General features: G+C 39.5%; 1 protein-coding gene across 1 annotated transcript in view; it reads right to left on the bottom strand.

Moving 5' to 3' along the window:
- Positions 1-14778, bottom strand: part of DAAM2 (dishevelled associated activator of morphogenesis 2) — a 170757-nt gene that overhangs the window by 83321 nt on the left and 72658 nt on the right. Inside the window, exon 3 of the mRNA XM_053973859.1 lies at positions 8753-8842. Within this exon, the coding sequence (XP_053829834.1) occupies positions 8753-8842 (90 nt within the window). The remainder of the gene's footprint in view (positions 1-8752; positions 8843-14778) is intronic.

Here is a 14778-nt window from a genome sequence, read left to right as displayed (position 1 = left end):
TAAATAAATATGTAATTTCAAGACCCTGACCCAAGGTAACCTCTTACACTAGGATAAATAAATGAGTCTGCAACTGTTGGCATTGCAACGTGGAAAACATAAACCAAATAAAGCAGACAACTTGGAAAAATTGATCTCCTCTTACATCCGCTACAATGTGGTCTTTCAGGTATCACAATTCCAAGCCATAATAATGGTATATCGTCTGAATTGTGCATGCATTTTTGCCTTCTTGACTCTAAACTTACACTTTAAACTGTTACAAGAATGACTTCAAGGAAAATAAAGTTAAGAGGAGTCTCTAACATCATTAAGCCTACTATAGTGTTTTTTCAAGCACACACTTTGAGGTCTTTACTACAGAAGCAAAAATAACAAAAAAATGAAGAAACAATTACAGGAGGTCCAAGAGAAACCATAAAAAACAGGCAATGATTCTTCTAAAGTATGCTGACCTGCTTAAAAAAGAATCGGGCAACATCAACAAATTTATATTATAATTACGTGAGATAAAATTTCTAAATTCATTATATGGAACTATAATAGAATGAGACGGTGTCTTACATGAATTCCCCAGTTTTATTTTTCCAGCGAGAACACATTCTCTTCATTAAATGATGTAGGAGGAGATGTATATAATTTTAGGCTTTACTTTACATTGTGCTAGCGGTGCTGCCCAAATTTAGGAGCTAGTGCTTCAGCCTATGACACACATTAACAGGTACCATCAATCAAACAGCTCTTTCACACTGGAAAGGCCCAAGTACACCACTAATCAGGAAATGTTTGTTTTTGCTGCATTAGTGACACTCTTGCAGCATTTTATTGTTTTAAGTCCTGTACTTGTCACAGGCCAGAGTTTCTGAATTCGATTCTCTTAAGCCTACTTGCATTTATAGCAAAGTAATTTTTGAAGTCTTGTGCCTGTCTTCCATACCTAGACTAAAGATACTGAAATGACCCAATGTCAGCATCAAGCTAACAAATCATTCCAAACATCTGAGCATGAAGTCATTCTGCTAACAGAAAAAGGAACAGATGCTGGTGGGAAAAAAGGAAGTTAACTCCACAATTGCTGGCATTTTCCAAACATCAAACTGAAGGAATGCCGTGGTTTGCAAAGGGCAACATTCTCCCACTGTGACTTCCCAGCATTATGAAATTTCCAGTGAGCCCTAGGCAAACTGAAAGTAAGTCTATTTTCAGGGAATTAATCTGAGAGATTCTACATTTCAGACTGTTTCACCAGCAGCCTTCTAAGCTAAGGAAGTCACGCAGTCTTCCCAGACAGAAAGAAACCATGGATCCCAGGCACTGGGAAGGAACCAAATAGCATCTGCTACTGCCTGTTTCAAGGCACAGCAGTAATACAGGACAGTATGTAGGAGGTTGCATGAAGCATTACTGATGCTTCCTTTCTTTAAAGGGCCATACAGCTGCTTTCCTAGTTTGATTTATGAACAGCTTAGAGAATGACAAATCAATTTAGGATGGAAGGGGCCTTCAGAAGAAGGGACCCACTCATAGCTGATGTCAAAGTTAGATCAGGTTGTTCAGGTCATTATCAAGGTTTGAATATTGAGTTACATTAAAATGTTGACTGAAGCTGAACTTCAGCCACAAACTTCCAAAGAATTGGTAGGAAGAGAAACAATTTTCTGATGTACCAAAGACTTCAGATAAAGTATAATTCTTCATATCCAGTGTGGCTTTGCTGGCCTTTGCCCTGTGGCCATGAGAGACCCTCATGGATTAGTCATCAATAGTGCTAACTGTGGGATTGCTTACACTAAGCACTCCAAATCCCACGCAGCTTCTTCAGCCTCCTACTGCCCACCAACTGCTATTGCGGTTAAGCTATCACACGTGCTGTGAGGGTTACCCTGTGTTTTCCAGACTTCCCAGGGAACAGAGAGTAAAAGTACCCACCCCCACATCCACTCATATTCCCCTTCAACACTTCCTGCAGTGCTGAAAGAAAATCTCTCATGGAGTCACATCCAAGACTCATCAAACTGTGAGTCCTTACAAATGGCTTCTCAAATACTGCAGCAAACCATCTCGTGTGTTCATGTCTGCTGCTCCCAGATACCGCATATGGAACAACAACTCTAAAGAAAGGAACTTATAAGGGACACATTAAATGCTCCTTAAAGCTATAAATCCATTACCAAAACAGTTTAATATTCCAAATCAATAACAGACTCTAAGAGTATTTCAAAGAGGAAAAAATAATGCAAGAAGATAGAATTGAAAAAAATACAACTTCAAACCACCCACTTCATTTATTATGGGACAACCACGTGCTTGGCAGTCTTCATACAGAAAGGATGAACCCCAAAGGGCTTTTGTAGCTCAAAACAGACAATACAAAACCAAAAGCCCACACTCAGACAACACAATAGTGTGATCTTCATCTGGCATATTATATCACTAAATGAGACCAGATGAAGATCCATTTTCTCTCTTCTTTAGGGAAAATGTATCATCTCCTGAATAGCTCAGAACTGGCTGAATGGCTGATTCCAGAGGGATCTAGTGGCCCAGGGTCTAGTTAGAGGCCTTTCACTAGTAATGTCCCCCAAGGCTCAATACTGGGCCCAGTATTGTTTCACATGTCCATCAATGACTTGGATGGAGGAGCAGATGCCTCCTCAGCAAGTTCACTGACAACACCAAGCTGGGAGGAATGGCTAATACCCCAGAGGGCTGTGCAGCCCTTCAGAAGGACCTTGACAGGCTGGAGAGATGGACAGAGGAGAACTGTATGAAATTCAATAAAAGTAAGGGCAGGGTCCTGCACCTCAGGAAGAATAATTCCACAGACCAGCACATGGCTAACAGCTGTCACTGACCTGCTGGAAAGCAGCTCTGTGGAGAAGGGCCTGGGAGTCCTGGTTGACAACAAGCCATCCATGAACCAGGTGTGTGTCCTGTGGCTCATGCCCTGCTGAGGCCACATCTGGAGTACTGTGTCCAGTTCTGCACACCTCCGTGCAAGCAAGACATGGAACTCCTGAGTGGGTCCAGTGGAGGGTAACAAAGATGATTAAGGGACTGGAACACCTCTCTTACCAGGAAAGGCTGAGGGAGCTGGGCCTTATCAGCCTGGAGAAGGAACAAAGGAGAGGGCATCTTATCAATGCTTATCAGTATCTGAAGGGAGGATGCCAAGAGGATGGAGCCAGGCTCTTTGTGGTGCTGAGCAATAGGACAGGAGGCAATGGGTAGAAACTGATGCATAGAAAGTTCCAGCTAAGTATGAGGCAGAACTTCTTTACTGTGTGGGTGACCAAGCACTGGAATAGGTTGTCCAGAGAGGTTGTGGAGTTTCCCACAACAGAGATATTCAAGAATGGTCTAGATGCAATCTTTGCCATGTGCTCTAGAATGACCCTGCTTGCCACAGATGATCCCACTGGTGGTCCTTTACCCATTTTGTGATTCTGTGATCTCAGTATGTATCTCCTGCTTTAAAGCAGGGACCTGAAGAAGTGAACTCCTAGCTAAATACATCAAGTGTAATGCAGTCTCCTGCTCTTAGAACCTCCATATGAAGCCTTAAATACAAAGACTATGCTTCACAGTGCAAAACCACAGATGCACAGCAGCCCTAGAACAAATAGTGAGTGCAGAAATTTTCACTCACTTCTGAAAGCTTTCCCTAAAGGCAAGGAGGACTCCAGATTTTATATTTGCATCCATCTTGTCCTTCACCCCTGCTAGGCTACGGTAATTATATAAAAAGCTGCAAAAGCAGCTTAGATCCCTCCAGCAGATTTCGAAGTATCTTACTCTATATCCAGCTGCACAATATCCAGCTATACTTTTTATGGTGACATTTTGCTGACAATCCAAACCAAACACAGGAGTTTGTGAAAATGAGCTGCAAATGGTATAAAAAGTCAGCAGTAAAACTACTAAAGGTTGATGTCTCACTAAGGCTAGGATTCTCAGGAGTATTTCAAAGCCTATGAGGATGGCCCCTGATGTTAGGAAAAGATAATTGAATGCAAAGTGATGGTGCTTCTTTGGGAGAGGTGTAAATCTTTTTAGGAGGACATCTGGGGCACTCTGCACTTGGACTGCAGCCTCAGTGGTTCAGCACCGATCTGTGACCTCAGTCCAAAGGACTTGGACTCCTTAATGATTGTGTAATACACAAAAGTGCCTTCTACTCTGTCCTTCCTGCTCCTTACAGTGAGCTCACCCAAACCCAGAAACTTCACCACAAGAACATCATAGAAGATAGATAAGTGCAGTAAAGAAAAAGAATGAACAGTGCTTGATCTGAAAATATATTCAGATATTTCAGCATGAGGGGAGAGGGATGCTGTATGCATCCATGGCATGTGCAAATAGTGCAGAGAAAAGGTTTAAGACAATGACATGGCCAAAAATTTTCCTAACTACCTATTCCTTCCTTCAGGTAGAGAGTAATGTATTTATGCATAAATATAACAATGACAGTTCTTTGAAAGTATATAACAATTTCAATCAAAGACTTTTTGGAACAAAGAATTTTCCTGACTCCTACTTTCATATCCAGTTTATTAGTTTTTTTAGTGATTATGTAGATGAAAAATATCATTAATAGATTTAAAAAAAAAAATTGCAGAGGATGGTGTCATGAAGGGTATTCTTTTATTTTCTGCATATTGGCTGTTACAGACTATGGTTCGGGTAAATTTTCCTCTGAATTTTTATATTGTATTTTGTTATTGTGGAGAATCTCTTTCCCATAATAGAAAAAGTAGAATAAATTTACAGATGTATGTACTTTTTTACAGATGCCATGAATGTCTACTTCCAGAAAGTTTCAGTGTGCTGCTTATTACCTCACTACTTGAGTCTAAATAGTCTCACTTGAGTAGATAAAGCACAATCAACTCAAAGCAACTATTTTAGGATACCACTAAAATCACAAGAGTACAAGATAACACTGAGATATTTTGGAGATCTCAATATATTAATAGAATTGAAGGATTGAGATTGGGGTGGTTTTTTTTGTTTGATTGGAAAGAAGCTGTATGATACAGCTTGTCCAGTCTGACTCTACTTTGGAAAAAGATTTGCTACCATTTTTTTTCCCTCAAAGAAAGACAGAGGTGAAAAAAAACTAACTTGTTTAACTGTGTAAAATGTGTGTGCTTGCTACTAAAATCTGCTCAGCCAAAGTCATACAAATTAGTCTCTGGAGGCAGGAAAGGCCATAAAAAGAAAACAACTTGACTCGCTTTCCAATAGCAATAAGTCTAACAGCTTGTAAGGTTGTTCAGAAGGCAATGAGCTATGGCCTGCACAATGAGGCCTCATTCTTAGAAACACAGGCTGCATCCAAAGCAATGTGTGCTGAAGCAGTGCAATACCTGCATTTTTTACACATTTTGGGATCCCAATATGAGCTTGTTTATAGATGAGACAAATGAGCTAACAATTTTTTTCTTCCACATAATTATTTGATTGGTATTTAATGAGATTATGTATGTTAGTATCAGCTCCTGGTAAAACAGCAGTGAAGAACACTGGTTTTGTAAATTTTGACATTGGAAATTTCCAAATAAATACATTTGAGATCTTGGTCTAGTGCTTTATTTAATTCCTGCAAAACTTATATCTGGTAGGAAATCTAGAGAGGAGTTCTAGTAAGTCTATGTAAGTTTTATGTAAGTCTAAATTTCAGCTTATGGTGAGACATGAAGATTATTCTAAACAAAACCAGAATAAAATATGTGAACTTAGGGAGGATGTTATAATTTGTATTTTCCACATATGGCCTTACTTAACAATATCAGTGGAAGCTCCTTCTACATGTACACGTACTGATGGTTTGGGTAGAGGGTTAGGGTGCCATCAGTCGTGACTAGTCAATGATTCCTCTGATGCAAATCAAGCCAACTGCATTTCTCATTGTCCATCCTGTACTGATTAATGTCAAGGTAGTGAACAGCTGAGATTGAGAAGACATTAACATTTTCCAACAGGCCAGCCTTTATTCCTTGCAAATAGCTATTCCACAAATGAGAGCAAAGCACCCACTAGAGCTGCTAGCTGGAGCTACTCTTTTAGGTCAAATAATCAGTGACTTGTTTTTAATACTAACGGTCTCAAATATGAACCCAGAATAGCCAAAAGAGATCAAAGCAAGCATGGCTGTGTAATACTGTGTGAATGCTACTCTGTAGGTATCACTCACAGTCATGAAATTTCGGTTCAGGTTTCAGCCACCTTTGATTACTGTGGACTGTTTACTGGCAAGCTGTGCCCCTGGCATACAACTTTCAGTGCACAGACCTACCAGTCTTCCTCCATTTCTTCAGAAAGACTTGACATTAGGAACAGGTGGAATGAGTTTTTTAATACAATAGTGACTTTCTGCCACCACACTGGAATCAAGTACCACAGAAGATTACATCTAACATCGGACTGCCAAGATAAATGTGTGTCTACAACAACAACTAATCTTCATTTTTGCAAGTGACGTTTGTTTAAGGCAGCACAATAATCTCACCACCTTTAGAGCAAATAAGGAAGCTCTGACTTTCCATTACTTTTAGAGTAGAAAAGGCACCTGAAATTAACAATTGGGAACAGTTGCCTTAGTCTGCACTTCTTGACCTTCTAGTTTGTAGTGTTTCCACTTGCCGTATCTCAAAGTATAGGGCCCTGCTTGCCAAGAACCCAGCATCAGCAAGACAGAGTCCTCTGGGGGCTTGTCCTGGGTAGCTGGAAGTGTTCTGCCAACTAAGACATTGGCACCTTTGTGGATAAAATTAGACTGAAAATTCTTCAGGGAAAAGGGGGTTTTGCTTTCAAGTGAAGCCTGGAACAGTCTTCTCTGTCACTGCAAAACAATGATGATAGGTGGATTGGGTAGTGGGCTAGAGAGAGGTGTCATCACCAATCATCTGACTGCCTGTGAGGGAAACAATGACTAACACTGGACAGTTAAGGTTTCAAGTAATTGAAAGTATCTACAATGTAATGAATAGACATCTGGCAGTGGTATCCCATTCCAGTTAGCACATCATTTTGGATAGCTGGAGTTCAGCTAACTGAAGTTGCATTATAAATGCAGTATGAAGATTTTCCAGTATGCAGCTTCTTTAACTTTGCAAGTCTTTATAGCAAATCTACTGCTGTAGAACACAGGGGAAAACAAACAACCAAAAAACTCCAACAAAAACAAAGTCCTCAGTGTAATGAGTGAATCCAACTAACATATTAAATACATTAAAGCACAAATATTCCTGCCAATGATGACTGGTCCAGGAGGTGAGATGTCTCTAAGACAGCTACAAATAGATCCTCTCCTACCAGAGCTGAAAAGCCCAGCAGAGCTGGCCAGCAAAAATGTAAAGCAGATATTAATCACAGCAGCCTGCACCTTCCCCCCAGCAGGAAAAAGGAATGGAGATAGCACTGAAGACAATGGCGCCTAGACTGTTCCTGTGCTCTATTGCTAGCTCAGAGCCACCGTAATTAATTGATTTCTATTAACTTGCCTGTGTAAAGTTAAAAAAACCCCAATCAACCAAAAAAAAAAAAAATCCTGAAGGCAAAACACTCTGATTGGATTAGTTTTCTTTAATTACATGGTAAGAAACCTCACTGCCCCCACTTGGAGACAAAAAGGCAGCAAACACAGCCCCCAGAAGGACCATGAGTAGGATTTAAATCTGCAGGTTCGGTATCAAAGTCCAAACATCCTCTTCTACCTTCTGTTATGCAGACTTATGTTTAAAGACTGATGCACTTATAGCATGACTTGCACACTTGGGAAATAAAATTAACCAAGAAACTCACCACACCTTTTTCCTCCTAACATGTATGGCTAATAAATACATTATTGGGGTTATCTTCATTTCTGTTTCCTAGAGCAGCAAAACTTTTCCAATGCTGCAGAAACTCCTTGTTTAGAAGTTTCACAGCAATGACACAACTTATTCATTCACTTGGCCATAATTCTGCCAGTGATAACATATTAGTGTTATTGATCAGTCTCTGATTTATTGTCCCTTTACTGGTTTGTCAGAAATTTGAAGACCTTGAAGGGAGAAGTGTTACATGGAAAGTGATATGAGCAGGTGCTCCTCACTTTCCAGTGCACTGTGGAACATTTATTACAAACTCTGGAAGACCTTGAACTACCAAGTTTTAAGACATCACTGTTCACACATCATTGTTGTGTAATTTACAGATATTTGAAGACATTCTGAAAGACTTCAATACTTTTTCTATTTTAAGCAACCTACAAAAGTTTTTAAAAATTCCTTAATGCATTTCCATGATAGTTGCTCTTTCAGCTCAAAGACAAAAAAAACCAAACAAACCCAATTCTCTCCCACAAGCCCCAAACAAATAAGAAAAAAAAAAAACCCAACCAAAAAAAAAACCACACACAAAAAAAAACAAACAAAAAAAACCCAAAAAAAACAACAAAACAAAAAACAAACAAAAAACAAACAAAAAAAAAATCAAAAAAAAAATCAAAAAAAAAATAAAATCCAAACACATGAGGTATTCAAACTGGGACAGTGTACTATTTTAAGATGTTAAGACCCTCTTCAGAAATCACAAGTGCATATGTATCAGAAAATTGTGCCATATCCATGCTGATAAAAATCCTTCCATCACTTATTCATGTTCTTGAGTAAACAGTAGATAAACACACAGCTCAAATCAAGATGCAGTTATGAATGCTCACACAGAATTTATTGGTGAGCTACTACAATGAAGAAAACAGTAGTACCTTCTTTTTGCTGCAGTAAATCTGCCATTTCTTCTCTGGAGGGAGTGCAAACATAGCCTCTCTGTTCTTGTCTGTGAGATCCAATTCATCCTGGAGATTGAGAAAAAGAAAAACAGTGAAAAACCAGTCATCAGCTGCATTGGTAAGTTCTAATAGGTTGAGAGGTTTCTGGATCAGGCATGTTTGACTAGCCTTCAATCAAGAGAACTTAGTGGCTCCCAAACACTCCAAAGATTATTGGTTTCGTGATTATTTTCTTGCTACCTTGAGTTCTCCCTGTCAGAGCACAATCTATGAAGAGAGGCAGCCTGAACAACTTCCATGTCAAACTTCCATTACTAATGATCAGTGAAGGATGAGAAGGATCACATGAAAGGGATGAAGTGAAAAACTCAAAGCACTGGATTATGTGACACGGACATTCTTTATGACACTTAGAGAAAGGCTGAAAGTTTGATACATCTTTTTTTTTTTCCTGGCTGGTAATACCAAATTGTTCTTCTGTAGAGAAATTGAACTATTTTCTTTCTATCTTTCAAGCAAAGGCCATGAGCCAGTTGTCATGTCATCAGCAACCTACAGGCTGAAATGTTTTTCCAGATGTTTGTTCTCTAAACCACACAGTCCCCATCAAAGACACCCAGCATTTCAGACATAAAGGATAGAACTCCACAGTGCCACATGGGGTTGATCAGAGCAGCATATTTAGTCTCTGTTAAGAAAATTGAGCTCAGTAGAACATACCCTCTTAGAGCTGAGCCAAGCTTACAATAGTAAAATGAAGGATAATACTGTGATCTGGAACTGAGTGCCAAATTCTACAGCTTTGGTTACTCTTCTGTAAAAGGTGAATAACAATAGGCTCTTTTCCAATGCATGTCTCTAAAACTATCAAACAAGAGATTGCTACTTCCTCTGTGTTAATTCAGTACTGACCAGAACAGAACTCCAATCAAAACTGCCAGTTTTAGGTGCTAATAAAGAGAATTAAACAAAAAAGAATGGTCTTCAGGGCAAGCAGACTGTATGAGCAGGGACAGATGAAGATGTCTAAATTAAGAGTTTTAGTAATATAAAGAAAAGCTTCCAGTAATATTTCAATGAATCAGTTTTGGCAGGCGTTTGAGTTTTTTCCCCTATGTATTTGAAATATTTGGAGAAGGAAGTGTCCAGGGGTCCTATATCAAGATGACATTGTGGCACTAAAATGCTGCACACACAGATTCTGGCACCCACACTAACCTTGTTCAAGCAGAGACAATACCTCTTTAACTCAGCCCAACAATGGCTCATTTGGAAAGTGTTCAGGGCTGGGAAACTTGTGAAAACAGTGAGCAAAATTGCACACTGAGCCTGGTAGCGGCTGCTGACAGATTTAAAAGCCCACAGAGATTCAAGCTGCAAAAAGGTACAAAAGAAATGCAAACAGTAACAAGGCGAGGTCAGTGCCAGCAGTCCAAGGTAGAAGAAGCTGGAGGGTTATTTTAAACAAGAAAAAGTTTAAAGGGAAAAAAAAAAATTAGCTGTGCAAAAAGAGTGCAAACCATGTGGAAATGTTTAGTGTGAGTTTCCAAACAAGGGGGCAGCCAAGCGAGGCAAGGAGTTTTATCCTTGCTATACACAATTAGAAAACTCAGGCCAGGATCACATTCTTGGGGGGAGAGGGAGAGTGAAACTACATGTAAGGCCTTAAGACAAGCAAAGGAATGCTGTTAGAGGTCAAGCATGTGGAAGGGAAAGGAGGGGCAGATAGGGAATCAGAAATGCCAGGTTTGGAAGAACCACCATAGAAGCCAGAATATACATGAGCTGTCTGGGCTTAGTTGAATTCTTAGAAAAAAATTATGATTGTTTTATTAATGAATGGTCTTTTTTTTTTTTTTTTTTTCTTCTTTTAACTACAGAGCAGCTAACTTGGCTTTTTTAATCCATAGTTCTTTTTCTGGAGTCTGCTGGCAGATCAGACAAGCAGCAGAAGCTCTGCACTAAACTAAATGAACATCACAATCAATACAGTTCAAGACAACCATTTCATCAAAAGAATGTACCTATTGACTAAAACCACCCTGAGGACAGGATTCTAACACTGCAGCTTCTAGACACTGCCCTGGATAGTGGCAGTATTCAGGGATATAAAGATAAATCTGCTTTCAAATGGACAGTATGAATATGCAACTTCTAGTCACATAATTTTGCATCATGACATGCTTTTCAGGACAAAGTCTAGAAAGTTAGTTTGAAAGGGTGAAAGATCCAGAGGGAAAATAGTGTATCCTGTATTATTGTGACTCAGGAGGGTAGAGGAAGTCAAAAGAACTTTAGAAGTCATCACATTAGCTCAGGTACCATAGTAAGAAGGAAATTGTTCAGGGTTTCCAGGCATAAGGGGATCACCAGAGGCAGACCCAAACACACCTGTCTGGAAAATAGCACATGAAAAATGCCTTACGCTTCATTTTGAAAGTTAGTGTTTGTCTTTGTTAGGAAGTAAAATGCTGGGTTCTAACACCCAGGTCAGATGGGCAGGGAGCAACTACGAATATTCAGCACGGAAAGAAACATCTCCAGAACACAAAGCAGTAGTCAAGTGCCTCAACTCCCTTTCCTGAAGTTAGTGTTCAGCAAGGTGTGCTCCTTCACTGAGAAGAAGAAAGGAGTGGGAAGAACTGAAGAGGCCTGAATGTCCTCATCTACCTACACCATCAATCAACACCTGCCCTATAAAAAAACCCAAGAAATCTCTGCAAAATACAAGAAAGATGAGATCTTCTTCTAGAACTCTCCAAATCATTTTACCTCTCCCATTCTATAAAAGATGAACAAAAGATCACTGTGACTGCAGAGGAAAACCAGGGATCTAGCTAAGAAGACCCTGAATTAGACAGGCTATTTTTCTATTCTGACTTGGGATCCTAACAGACTGCACATAAGGAAACTGGCTGCCTTGGAGGGAAGCAGGAGGAACAACAGAAAGAATAAATTTCAGGAGGGTAATTTGGTTAGTGAACAGGTCATTCTGACCCAATGACAGAAGCAGATCTGTCAGTATATAGAAATTCAGACTGTAGAGTTAGCTCAGTGATGGCAAGCGGCTATTGAAAAGAGAAAGGAATTGCCAAATTCAGCAGGAAAGGGGAAGAACGACAAACTGAATGCAGTCATCAAGACTGGGGCTGGAGCCAGACTAAGGAAGCCAATGTGATTGAATGCCCAAGGAGCAATTGTAAAGGGCAAGGAAAAAAGGATCGGTCAGAACAAAGCAGGGAAAATTCCCTGCTCCAGCACCTGTGCAAGTTTCCCAACAGAAAGATAGTAAGTCCCTTTCTACACCTTGGATGGGCAGCTTGGTTCCAGCAATTCACGCCAGCGTGACCCTGCTCAGCCTCCTGGCTCTTAAAAATGCTTGGACTTGCATGAAACAGAGATTAAAAGGGTATTATTGCCAGGCTGCACTGAGGAAGATGTAAAGCATGCCCAGTTAATAGTGCCTACATTTCTCTCCTTAATTTATTTCCTATTTTATTTTATCTAGTGGTAGTTAATTCAGTTAATTTCACTTTCTTGCGGGCATTTTATTTATTATGTAGATTGAATTTCAATGATAAAACATTTAAAAAGAACTGGAACTGGATTTGAGGTTCAAATACTTCCAGTCCAGTTCTCAGGCCAAAAGAGAAGATGGCCTCCATTCAAAATGGCTACAACCCAAGGAAATAAGAGACAGAGAGAAAGAAACAGAACAAGAAGGAGAAATGGATAGGAAACATAAATCCAGTATTTTGCAGGATTTAAAACCACATTATGTCCCTTGTTTTTGGGAACGTTCATCAGAGCATGAAAGCTGGATTTGATGCTGGGCAGCCACCAGCTCCGTAATGATACTCAAAGCTCCACAAAAGCATTTCTTACCTGGTCAATTCTTTGTTTAGTGACACAAAATGAAATTAATAAAGAGAAGAAAAATAAGATTTTGGTAATGTAGGAGAGTGGTTCACTTGGAGAGAGACCCACTGAAGGAGAACCCTTAACACCTACCAACATGCCTGCCTCTAAAGGAGAAAACTCAAGGCCATAAGTACACAGAGAACCACAGCTTCTGGTCTCCAACATCTCCTGATTTGAAGTCAGAATCATGGAGGCCAAGAGCCCCAAACTTGGTTCTCCAGGGATATTCGGACACTCATGGGAGGAGATCTCCTCAGTTTCACTTTCTCATTCTACTCGTCCCAGGACCATTGGCTGCTGGACTTATTGGTCACGGGGAGTTTCACACTGACTTAAGGTCAGACAGCTGCTTTATTTTGCAAAATACAAAAACCTGCAAACGGAAACAACCAACCTTTACAGGCTAGTGGGTTGTTTTGTTGTTGTTGATGTTTTGTTTTATCCTCATAAATGTTTAATGAGTCATGCATAGCATTTCCAGCATTATGAAATCCTCAGATGAATGCTCATATGATATATTTACTGCAGGCAATAACTTGATTAATATGGACGTAACAAATATTTTCCCAGAAGGAAGAGGACATTTTGCTTATTTTCTTATGTCCAGTTGGATAACTGTCTTATTTCATCAATTTCTTATAATTTTAGCTACAGAGAGCTGCATTACACTTTTAATTTTTTACCTGTAGGTCACAGTTTCTCTAACTTACAGGGCTCTTGGGAGAATGTCTACAAGCATCATCCCTAGGCCTGTGTTTCACATTTAATTGCTATTTTTATGACAGAGATGTTCATGATATATAAAAGCATATTCTGATTTTTTACACTTTATTTCTACCTAAAGACATATTCAGGCAACTGTTTAAGCATTATTTAAAAATTATATGCTTTTATGATCCTCAAATGGAATAGCTTTGACCTGAAATCAATCTTTATTTTACACCATAGAATCCAACACTAAGAAATAACACATAGGCAAACAGGCTTCAACACTTCCACTCTTCAGAGATGCCTATTTTGACTGTCTGATTACAGCTCTATTGCATTGATGGGTTCTATAACAGCTGATGTGCACTTAAGCAAAAGGACAGCCAGGTCTTGACATTAACAGGCTCCTTGGGAACCAGATGGCACAAACTGGCAAAGCCCTCCAGAAACTCTACTCTTCTTTGTTAAACTCAAAATGGAAACTTTAGAACTTCCAGAACAGATGAGGGCAGCAGTTATTTGACCTGTGAACAGCACCAAAAGTTTCAGAAGGCTGTGTGAAACCCTGAAAGACACAAAGCCACAGAGATGGCTTTGAAGATGGTCAAACACTTTCCAACTCTCTACCTCAAACAGCCTGGCTGATTTTGTGTTACAGTTGAGTCATTGTATCTTTCCAGATGGTGATAACAATGCTATTTGCAATATTTTTTGTGCAGTTTGCTCCATCACACCAGCATTACCTTTAATGATTCTTTGTGAGTCATCCAATAAGGAAAACTGAGAATTTACATACTCTAGGACAGGCTTCACAATTTGAAGACTATTTATTTTAATTACTTGCCTGGAATGCTTAAAAATTTAGGTTCCAAGGGTACATTCATTTTCACATTATACCCACTGTATGAATTTTATTTTAATGCACTGCTCTTACCTTGCTTGCTGTTCATATTCCCATATTCCTTTCATTCCCACGTTCATATTCATATTCCTTTTTTTCTTTCTCTTGCACACACCTACCATTTCTTTTTCCCCTCACTAATTTTTTTCTCATTCCCACTGACCATTTTCACCTGTCAAGTACAAATGCACTCCCCCCTGTCCACCTCATCAATCATTCTCTCTCAGTCTCTTTACAGCACCAAATCCACCCAATTTACAAAACCAATTATAATGCACTGCTGCCAGTATAAATTCCCTATCCAGTATGATACCTGTTACTTCAGGTTCCCCAAGGTCATTTATACAGATGTCTGTCACCATGTCCCCAGAAAGGCCACATTCCAGTTCCACCAATGCTCCCAAGTGCCTTAGCACAGCTGATGGCCTTATGCTCTGAACAAATTTGTTTAAATCTTGTACAAAGTAAACAA

This window comes from Vidua macroura, chromosome 3 (genome assembly GCF_024509145.1).
Source record: "Vidua macroura isolate BioBank_ID:100142 chromosome 3, ASM2450914v1, whole genome shotgun sequence".
NCBI classification, from domain to species: Eukaryota; Metazoa; Chordata; class Aves; order Passeriformes; family Viduidae; genus Vidua; species Vidua macroura.
The sequence above is the reverse complement of the archived record's forward strand: the minus strand, read 5'-3'. Positions and strand labels throughout refer to the sequence as shown.